General features: G+C 32.4%; 1 protein-coding gene across 1 annotated transcript in view; it reads left to right on the top strand.

Moving 5' to 3' along the window:
• Positions 1 to 1363: 1363 nt before the first annotated feature.
• LOC107169884 (innexin shaking-B-like) overlaps positions 1364 to 12559 on the top strand; it is a 41113-nt gene continuing 29917 nt past the window's right edge. The window contains exon 1 of the mRNA XM_015519825.2: positions 1364 to 1799. Coding sequence (XP_015375311.2) covers positions 1440 to 1799 — 360 coding nt within the window. The 5' untranslated portion in view covers positions 1364 to 1439. The remainder of the gene's footprint in view (positions 1800 to 12559) is intronic.

Genomic DNA, 12559 nt, shown 5'->3' on the forward strand with positions numbered 1-12559 from the left:
GTTTCGGCGGCTCCACCTACGTGTCCAACAGGATATGTATGTATTAAAATATATTGTCATCAAACGATGCTCGCTGCACGTTATGCGAACACGGGTAAATATTCGGGTCAAGATTGGATGTGTTATCGCATCGGAAACACAATATCCAACGCGTGTAGGCGTATCATACCTATAATATATCATGACGAACGAAGATCGATCACCGTACGTAGGTACGTTTTCTTATAGGGTTACGCAAAATCGTCGTCGACGTTTCTCGTATGTAAACGATACCTTAATATTGTGATGTTGAACACGTGCGATGTGGGCGAGTTAATTTCTGCATTCATCGTGATGCAGTCTTAGCGTAGAAATGATCGGGTCGCAGTTAGTTATAAATGTTCTATGTTAGCTCCTTGGGTTACGCGAATAACATCTAGTCGGCAGTCGAATTCATCCCATACTTTTTGTAACGTATATTTTGCAATCGAACCCATGATTGCAGTTGTTATTCGATTTTTCAATTCATCTAGAGTTGATGGCAGTGGTGGTGATGGTATGTACACAGTATCTTTAACACATTCCTAAAAGAAATAATCACATGACGTGAGATCTCGTGACCTAATTGGACGAATCTTTTCGAATAACCCTGTATAATATACGCATTGGCGAAAACCCACTTAACACTCAGGACGCGCTCAAGTTCCTCCAAGACCAACTTATCAGTGACTCGTAAGGCACTAAGGCCCTCACACTACCCAAAAGTCACAAATACTCAACAATATCTTTAAAACAGATAAAATAATGAAAGAGAAGATTATTTCAGAATAAAATCTATGTACGCATAATGTAATAGAAACTTTTATTATAAATTATAATGTAATTAATGATGTGCATTGAAATAAATTAAACAAAAAATAAATAAAATATATATATATTTTAACTGTATATAAAATATAATTTATATATTCATAGTTGTATGAGTCTACTTTTTTTTTTAAAAATATTTTAAGTATGTACTTATTAAAAACGATATAAATATATATTCAATATGAGGGTACTAATTTTGTCTTTGGGCGGCACCCGGGTTTAGCGCCTATGATAGCATGCTAATCATGCGCCGGTGTTTCGTTCGCAGGTGACTGACGAAGGAACGACAAGAAGGAGCGGCATTGTGCCGGGGGTGGAAGGACGACGACCACCACCGCGGCAGCGACAGTGATAGCGATAGCAGCACCGCTGTCGCCACCACCACCACCACTACCACCAACAACAATAACATCAGCAGTATCGCGGTGGCCACTATGATGACGGCCGCGGGTGCGGTCGGCGGCGGCCGTCTGCTGGTCGTCGTCGACGTGGACGGCGCCGACAGCGACAGCTGACATCCCGGACGATTGCGACCGGTGCGGGAATGCGGCGGTGCTTACGGATGGGGTGTCCCGTCGGCCCGGTACGCCATGCTTGACGTGTTCCGGGGCCTGAAGAGCCTGGTGAAAATCAGCCACGTGCACATCGATTCGCCCGTGTTTCGGCTACACTACAGCCTGACCGTGATGCTGTTGTCGGCGTTCAGCCTGATCGTCACCACCCGGCAGTACGTCGGCAACCCGATCGACTGCGTGCACACCAAAGACATACCTGAGGACGTGCTCAACACGTATTGTTGGATACACTCGACGTACACGATTAAGGAGGCGTTCAAGAAGAAGGTGGGTGTCGCCGTCCCGTACCCAGGCGTGGACAACACCCGCGGCAAGGCGGACGACCGCAAGACTTACGGTTACTATCAGTGGGTGTGCTTCTGCCTCTTTTTCCAGGTAAGGACAACATCGCCGCGTGGCTGCGTCCACGTTTTTTCCACGCCACCTCTAATTTTATAAATTATTATAAAATAACATCAATGCGTTATTAGTTGACACACTTGCTCGTCAGTGACTATAATAAATTATAATATTATGACATCGTGTCAAAATCCCTTTTTACACACTTTTCTTAAGGTCGCTTTCACGTCTGTTTGTCTATTTGTTTGTCTGTAATCAAATCTTGGGCGCTCGATTTGAGACACTTTTTGACGATGAAAAATTCTGAAAATTGGTATAGACCTTGGTCTTGGATGACAATACAATAATCCGTTGTCATTTTGGGACACGGACCTCCAGGTAGGCGATGACGGGTGTCAGTACACAGACTGTACAGCTCAAACTGCATATTCCCGTATAGCAACGGAACGGATTTTCCCCACGACGTCGCCGTAAAAACCCCGTTTCCACTGTGTGCTTCTGCAGTGATACAGCATTGTTTCATAAATATTTTTCAAACGTTTAATAAAAAAATTTATTTTTGACTAAAAAGTAGAAAATAAAAAGATAAAATTTTTTTTTAAAAACACTTTTCTAAAAAAACATTAAAAAAAAATTATATTTAAAAAAATAATGAAAAATTTACTGATGAAAAATTTAAAAGTGTGTGGTGCTCTTACACTTGACATATACTCCCCAGTCACTATCTTATAAACATGATTGAACAAAGAAGTGTATGTGAGACTTAGCTTTAAATGTTTTGTATGATGTACCACACACTTTTAAATTTTTCATCAGTAAATTTTTCATTATTTTTTTAAATGTTTTTTTTAGAAAAGTGTGTTTAAACATTTTTTTTTACATATTGTACCTAAAATGGCTCAAATTAGTAGTCAGAATTTATTTAAATTAAAAATTATCCGATGACTTCATACATGGCCATAACGGCACAAAAAACTAAACAAATTGTGTCAAAAACGGTCAAAATATTTTTTAAGCATTTTACCATGTCATCTTGAACCAAATCCAATACACGCAGTAATTAAAAAAATATATATATTTATAATTAATTCATATAGAAAGGGTCAATATATACGCGTTTCATGGAGGAAACGAAAATTTTTGTTCCGGCATAAATTAATAATTCTTTTATTCACTTTTTGTACTTACCTACATAATATTTTTACTGATCTTCAGCAGCATCCGTAGTCGAACTGTCTCATCGTACTGCAGGATATATATAGATACATATAGGAGATTGCTGCAGCTCTCAGGCTCGTATATTCGAGTTTTTTTTAGGGTAGTGTTAATATAAAATATGGGCCGTGGGGAGCTTTACAAGATCTTCATTTAGGTCATCAATCTCCGTATAAATAATATAAAATGTAAAATAGAACGAATAACCATTTTATACGAGAACATAATTTTTAGAAATCTTAATTATTATATTATGCTATATTATGGTACTGCAATTATTGTTCGCATAAAATTGGGCTATGGAGAGTTTTTCCAACCCAAAAGACCATTCTGGCCACAGCACTGGCTGCGTTGTTTTTCCTCTATGCAGTTCTATATCGTTATGCTAGATTCGTTGTCCTTGTCTGGTATATTTATTCATTTAAAATTAATATACTATACCAATTACTTGTTCAATTATATTGTTACCTTAGCATACAAAACAGATGAATAATTTCTGTTTATGTTGTAAATCTTATGAATTTGGTTAAAATCTGATTTGGGTGATCCCAGTCCCTTCCTCCCGAACGTTCCTAATCACCCTATTAAAAAAATGTATATATATACGTAGTGAATATCTGATATATATATAGATACATATATTATATATATATATAAGAGTAGATGTTACAAAAAAATCTTGAATTCGTACGTCCGGGCTACAACATCAGAGACCGAAAGTGTTTTTTTTCTCCTATCGTCATCTCATAGGCATTCCGCCGTTTTACTAGTTTATTGGTTTTCTCAAGGAAGTGCTCTGCAGTAACTCACTGTCTATAATTCACGGCTTCTGCACGCTGCCCACGGGAGTGAGAAAATTATTTCCGCTCAGGAGCTCCGATGATATCATATAATTAAATAGTAATCGTTGATCGATGATAATTTTCGGAGAGACTATACATACATATGGTGGTGACACGCGCTTCCTTGTCTTCTGTCCGTTTCTAATTATACTACGACGCACGATTTGTCATACCGCTGTCACTGCTGCAGTACACGATTTCCTTGTAAATAGGAAGAAAAATAAACGTTCCATATAATATTTGTGTCCGTTTACGGTGTATACGTTCGACTATTTTAATGTCTATCATATGATAATATTATGAACGCATGGCGTTTCGTATTTTCGAACGATATATTTATCTATATAGTGGCGAAACTCGCGGTGTTTCGTATACATAGCGTATCACTGTATTAGTCGTAACGTTTAAATATAGTAAATTTCGATGGTTATAACCACCATAAAAAAAAAGGAGAAAAGTTAAAATAATAAATAAATAAATAAGTAAATAGCAGAAAAAAAGCCTAAGAAAACTCTCGACCACACATAAGTAAACTCGTAAAACGTCGACCCGCGCAACCGACATAATCGGTCGTAAATCGTATGCATTCCAAACAAATAATCTCATCGCGGGCTATAACAGTAATAATAATAATAAGAAGAAGAAGAACACTAAAATGTTGTTTGGCTTGACGCGACTTCTCACGCTTCTCATCGGATTTCAGGACAACCGTCGCTACACCAATGCACAACAATGTAATGTGTAGCCTACGAGTGTGAAAAACGGGCGTTTTACTGACGTTTTTAACACAAAATATTATTATTTATTATGTTATATTATAATATTATAATTACGTGTGAAAAACCGAATTCGTTTCTCGGTATATAATATTATTATTATGATGTATATACTCAAATATATAATATACAATATAATTTAGTGCCAGCCTAGTTTTACCACTAACGACTAATTGTTACGATACTTTACGATTTGCTATTACAATAATTAGTAACGCGATTAGATTAATAACATAAATTATTATGTACATTTAATACATCAATTTATTTTTTTTCATTACAACGAACCATTAAAATATGATTTTTAATTGCATCATAAAAACATTTTTATTGCATAATATCGTGAATATGTATATTATGTTTATTGCCACTAATGTTTTGTTTTTAAATTATTTGAGCATAGATTGCTTTTTTCATTTTTAGGTTTCTCAGACACGTGTTTGATTGATGACTTGACGTGTATGTTTTTTAATTTATATATTAATTCTTATTAATTATTCCAGTAAAATTAAATTATATTAAAACTTCCATATAATGGTCATACAGGGCCCGTCAAAACAAACGTGTTTTTCAAAATGATGTTATGCTCAAAGTAATTTCAGTAAAAAATATTTTATTATATCAAAAAATGCATACGCATTATGTATGTAACAAAATTTAGGTTTTGAAAATAATGTCAGGCATATGGCGCCCTTGAGCCACAAAGTAGGGATGTACGAGGCACTCGCGAAACGATCCTATCGCGTCGATTAACATATCTGTCCCAAAACTTTTCTCACCACTTGAGTGAGATCTTGAATCTTTTAATTCATCAAGGGTTCGTGATTTGTATTGGCAGACTTTTGATTTTATGTGACGCCACCAAAAAAGTCAAGTCAGGGGAGCAAGGGGGCCACGAAATGTCCACAAAATGCGAAATGAGCCATATGTATGACATTGTTTTCAAATTATAAATTTTTTTACATATAAAAACTACGTATGCATATGCATTTTTTGATATAGTAAAACATTTTTTACTGAAATTACTTTGAGCGTAGCATTATTTTGAAAAACATGCGTTTGTTCTGACGGACCCAATATAAGGGACATAAAATAATATAAAGGCCGCTATTTTGAGATGGTAGTCAGTCCTTTTAAATGATTGCTGACATAAGTGAAATTTAAAGGCAACTGGCTAAAATATAGAGCGTATGCAAATTTAGAAAGAAGATACCAAACACATAATACTAACAAATGTCATGAACAGTGAAAGTTTTTACATATTCTAATAATAATAATAATAAAAAAACAATATTAGGTACTAAGTATTAAGTTTGTTTTAAGTCTTAATTCTCTAATTTTAAATTTTGAATTTTGAACAATTTTTTTTCGAAAAAAACCGTTGTCATGAATCGTAATATTCAGTTAGATAACATTTTTAAACTCTGGTGTATAGCGATTTTTGACTGTTATTTAAATTTTCAGCTTTGATGAAGTACCTACATGTCCACCTATATCGATATAATAATATATTCTGTGTAGTATTCTACATAAATATTCAAACTGGGTAGTTCAGATGTTGTAAACAGTAATCGATTAAATATAATGATTTTGAACGTTAAGAGGAGGATCTAAGATAATTCGATGAAACCAAATTTGTATCAAAATAATTAAATTTACTTCACACAGGAGTATTGTGTAACCTAACCTAACAAAATTTACTACACATTACTAACTCCTATCCTCTCGCCCTGGGGGGTTTGCAGGTTCGGCTTAATACCCTTTACTTATTATTTGATACTAATAGATAGGATAATTATAAGATGATACACATATGTATATAAGTTATAGCCTTATAGCCCTCTTAGGTATAATATAAAAAATAAAGTTATTATGATTTACTAATTTTATACTAAATTTATTATAAAGTAAACATTATTGCTATTTTATACGCACGAATTATCGGTAATCGGTGAGAGATGCGTTTGAAGTATTTGTACGGAAAACTAAATCGAGTTTTTATAATAATTTATAATATAATTAACACGTACCCAAAGATGACGTGGTCTTGTTTTACCTGTTAAAACTGCAGAATATGTATATATAATATAACAATAATAATAATAGACTCCCGACAAACTATGATTGGAAGGTATTATATGTGTACCACATATAAGGCTATTGTTATGATTTGTGTTTAAAACTTAGTAACTACTATATATATAAATTTGTAAAAATAATATATTACTCACACACACACACACACACACACACACACACACACACACACACACACACACACACACACACACACACACACACACACACACACACATACGTAGTAACAGTACGTCTTTTGGGTGAAGTTCATTATTTTAAATCACGTAAAGACGTAGGTACCGTGAAATTAAGTAATTATCATCATAATTATTATTATTTGCATGTGTCGCGATTTCGCGAGGATACGATTAGTGGTACAAAACTATTACTGCGTTTAATCAAAAACCAAAGTTACGAGCCAAACCGTCGACCTCGGTTTGTCAAAGAAAGCAATCGTTCATTGTAGTATATTATGGTGTTGATATGTTATATTGTTTTACGAACGAAATTAGTATAATATTATAATGACATCACATTGGACATTTTAAGATCACGATGAGTAATAACTCATGACGAATTTTCGATAATAAATAATATAACATTGTTAAACTTGCAATGTTAGACGATCGAGGTAATCTGCATTCATTATAGTCGTTTAAACAGTGTTTTTAGGTATCTAAAATATTATTTGAAACGATTGCGTTAAATCTACATTTTATCGCTCTCACTATTATATTTACGTCGTTATTAATGGGAAAAACAACAAGAGACGTCATGCGCTTCGATGTTTATGGCTATTCATTTAGTTATATACGATCTACCATAGGTACTATTGTCTTTTATTATTATACGTATTTTTGTTCTATTGATTTATCCAAAACATTTGTGTGTTAACTTCGAATTTAATTTAATTTACATTATTCTTAAAAATCATCGTGAAAACCCCTAATGTACATAACTATATAATCTAAGCTAATTGTAAGGTAATAACCATCATGATGTTGATGCTGTAACAATTAAAAAAAATATATAAAAATATGTCTACGATTAACAAGAGCTTAAGAATAGAATTAAACCAGTCTCGAGAATCGCATTCATGGTTAGGTACCAGACCGTAAGTTACGGATTTAAGCACTATTGTTTTTAATTATCAGATTTGTATATACAGTTCTTATTGTTCTTAACCATTTGACGGATTTGGATCGAATGTTTGGCGAAACCCATTCATGATAAAATGGACATTTGCTTATAAAAAATTTTATATCAATAGAGATCAATACCTTTTAAGATTGATACTACCACGTGATAGTTGTCCGTCTGATATGGGTGCCTTATATTGATTTATTATTAACATAATATTCATATATATAGCGTATTACGAAGTTTGAACGATTCATTTTTTTTTTCATAAATGTATAATATCGAAAACTTCCTATATGTGTGTTTTTATCTTGTGGAGAAAATCATGTTCACTCGAAATTATAACCTTTGATCCTAACCTCTATAGTTTTCCTTTTCTGCACCCGCTCTCACGCCCATAGTAGACGCCAACTATCACATAATAATATGTTTTTCTGTCTCGTCGTGTTCCGTTATGATCGTAGCGATAATAATGGAAAAAACAATGATGACGCGTATCGACACGATTCGAATTCGCGTGCTGCATCAAACGCGTTTTCAGATATACGGTAAAAAAAAAAATAAACGGTAGTGGAGGAATGTGCCACCTGGTAAAGATCATCACACGTGCGGCTGAAAAACGATACCGTATACACCTATACCGTGGTCTGCGTTTGGCTGGTGGCCACCGGAACAGCCGTTTAAAAGCCATCACCCCTCCACCTTCCTTTTTTACACGCAACCGCTATTTTTTATTATTATTATTATTTTTTTTTTTTGGGACAATGCGATTTACGTGCCGGTTACGTCTAAAAATAATATCGACTTTAAACTTCAGGGACGTGCTGAACAAACAGTCGGTGGGGGGAGGGGGTTATAGGGCTGACGTATAGTGTATACACGATACGTGTTACGATCTTAAACACGATCATTATTGTTATAGGTACCTACATTATTATTATTTATTATTATGAACACCATATAACTATTAGCTACGATATAATAGCTACGATACAGAACGATACCGATTAACATTGAAATGGCCGCTTTGAACCGCGTTTACGTTTGGTTTTGGATTTTCTTAGAATAAGACTATATTATATCGTAGTTTATCATATTTTATTTTATGTGATTATGTTTGCATTTGTGTAACTTTATAAAAAATTATCATATATTTGAAGCGTGTCAGTTGCTCGCTCACAAACGTCACCGACACAACTTTTTCAATTTTAGAGTGTAATTTCTAGTGTACTACGTGGTTATTCAGCTAATAAGTAGAAATCGTTACTGGTATGCAAATGCATTTTAAAATGCATTAAGATAAAATGACGCTTTTAAATTTTTGATATGATCATCAAATTTAGGTTCCTGCAGCTAGTTTTACACTTTGCGGTAGGAAGGAGGTAAAACTATTGGTTCTCTCCACGGAACGAGTACACAATAATTAATATGTAAACATTGTAAACACGCATGTGGTGTGTAGTGCAATGGCGCCGTCGAATATTCGACACAGACAATACTTAAATTAATTATTATAAAATAGGAAATATTGTCTTTAGACTTTTAGAGACTTTCAGTTTTCGTTCGAACAGAGAATAGAAAAAAAAAAAAAAAATTGTTGTTGTTGTTTTTTTTTTGACGCGCGCGATCTACCAATTGGAAAATTTTCATATTTTTTTTCAACCTTGGCAGGTGCCTTGTGGAGAAGACACAATTTTTGATTTTCTCAAACGTCCACAAAAAAAAATAAAATAAAAAATACTGATTTATTTGACATAACACATTTGTAAGTAAAAAAAAATTATGAAAATTAAACACTTCGATGATTGACGATCGATATTATACATAATATTATATGATGCCTACTTGATATAGGTAGTTAATATTGTAGACTGTAGTTTTCGAATATATAAATCGTTTTCATAATACTCCCACCAAATAAGTTAAATCTATTCTCAACTATATAGTATTGTTTTAAAATCATATTTGTATTATGTATATTAATACTATTTTCTCGTCACGGCATACGGTATCATGTCACAGCATCCATAGTTCAACGAAACGAAACGGTGACAATGTTATTCAGGAATTCACCGTAGGATTTGATAAGCAATCCAGATTATCTCCGGTCGTAAAAATAAGAGTAACGGTTGAAATATTGTTTTCGGATGAGTTTTTTCTTAGACTATAATAAATATGACGTTATCTTATTATTATAATTTAATATAATATCATAACGTAATCGTTCACGACACCCGCGGTGTATATATATATATATATATATATATATATATATTGTATATTTGAGTCATACTTATAATAATATTATATTATTAAATATAATATTCTATCATCTGTCGTTTGCAGACACATACACGTGAATTGATCGTATTAATACGTCTTGTGAATGATTGTTTATAATACATTTTTTATATTCTGGGACGGCTTATTCAACGAACCTAAGTAGATTTTCAGTTGTATATTTTTAACAGGATATCTGGATACTAGATAGAATATAATTTGATGGTCAAGCTATGATGTTATTCTCGGAGTACACAATATAATAATTGAGTATAGTTATTATCGTAAAAAAAATCGATTCGTCGCCGGATAATTATATTTACATACTTATATTCTATGTGTAAATTATGAGTCATTTCCATATTAATGTCGTATAAGACCCGTACGGGTACGACACAAGTTGTATTCGATTGCACATTTACACCCACTGCACTGTGCGAGACCGCAGCCGGCAATAAATTTTAAGCGAATATATGAACGGAAGCGCCCCACGTATATTATATAATATGTATACGAGTAGGTCCGTCGCGTTTAAAAGTGACAGAGATTTTTCGATGTTATAAAATAATGATATTATTTTATTGCTAATTTGAACGTTTATACAATAACGGGTTTAGGCATTCGTGTAGCAGGTGATCTACCGATGGGGAGGGGGGTGAGTGATCTGCGAATTCAGGACGAGTATAACTATACGTTTTAATAGTATAAAAACACATTATATTTTAGATTCTGAACGAAGTGATGAATGTATTGATTTTACAATGATGTGTTTTTTTTTTTTGTGTCTGTGTACAGCATAACTATTATTATTATTATTATTATTATTATATTATTTCGAAATAATGCTTCAATTTCAAACTTTGGGGGTGGGTTCCGATGTAAAAGTGAATATCCTTGGTGTATTATAGAGGCTAGGAGGTCAAAAGTTAACATTTTCCAACAGTTTTCAAAAAATTGAGAAAAACAACAAAAAAAATGACAGAAAAACGGGAATTTTTACGCAAAACCAGTTTTCGACCAAATCGATTTTTTTATATGGTTGTAATTCAAAAACTAATCACTAAATAAATTTGGTAAATTCACCAAATGTTCATGTTAGTGTTATATATATACAGTTTAATTTTCAAAATTTTTTGACTTTTTTGAGTTATTTATAGACCACTGAAATTTTTGATTTTTTTGAGAATTTTTTTTTGAAGTGTCGGTAAAAAAATGTTGAATGACAAAAAAACTAGAAAATTTAATACAAGGTTCCTTATGAGTTCTTATTGTAGCTAAAAAATAATTAAAAATCGTTGGTTACAATTTTTTTTTTATAAGCATTTATAGTTCAAATTTTTACGAACTCTGTCGAAAACGCGAAAATTTGCAAGTAATTTTGAAGTTGAAAAATCATAAAAAATTTTGTGTTTATAACTAAAGATCAAAAATACAACACTAAGTTTTCCATTAGTTTTCCATTAGTTTTCCTTCAAGTAGCTATAGAGAAAACTTGAAGCATCATTATAGGAAAAATTTTAAAAGCGTTTGAATTTTAAATTTTTGTTATTATTCAAAAAGTGTAAGTCATAGATTCTTGAAAATTTAACCAGTTATTTAGATTGGCATTTTCTTTACATGTTTTAATTTTCAAAATATTTTGATAATGTGCGTATAATAATAGTATAATATAATATAATAATAGGTAATAATAATTGTAGATGACCAACTACTCCTTGTATAATATAGTAGATCACCTGATACACCTAAAAAGAGGTCGTAGATCACCTGCTATACGAATACCCAGGCTTTATTTTCAGTAAAAATATATAAATTATGTGTAAGACTAATGTCGATGTCTAGGACCTGAAATCGTCCTCGATGTCTTTTAATAACATATTATATATACTAAAATAAATACACAAAACAATAACAAATCTAAATAACTGGTTAAATTTTCATGTGTCTACGACTTATACTTTTTGAATAATAACAAATATTTAAATTCGTTTGAGGATAAATCGTTATCGTTAATTTCGAAAAAATTTAAAATTCAAACGCACTTAAAATTTTTCCTATAATGAAGCTTCGAGTTTTATCTATAGCTATTTGAAGGAAAACTTAGTGCTGTATTTTTAATTCTTAGTTATAAACCCAAAAAATTTTATGATTTTTCAACTTCAAAATTACTTGCAAATATTCGCGTTTTCGACAGATTTCGTAAAAATTTGAACTATAAACGCTTATAAAAAAAATTGTGACTAACGATTTTTAATTTTTTTTAGCTACAATTAGAACAACTCATAAGGAACCTATTGTATTAAATTTTCATGTTTTTTGGGTTGTCCAACATTTTTTTACCGACACTTCAAAAAAAAATTCTCAAAAAAATCGAAAATTTTAGAAAATTGATAACTGTATATAGATATCCCTAACATTAACATTTGGTGAAAATTTCAAGTATTTACAATGATTAGTTTTTGAA

The sequence above is a fragment of the Diuraphis noxia genome, unplaced genomic scaffold (genome assembly GCF_037042655.1).
Source record: "Diuraphis noxia isolate RWA-SAM2 unplaced genomic scaffold, SU_Dnox_SAM2 contig0003, whole genome shotgun sequence".
Lineage (NCBI taxonomy): Eukaryota > Metazoa > Arthropoda > Insecta > Hemiptera > Aphididae > Diuraphis > Diuraphis noxia.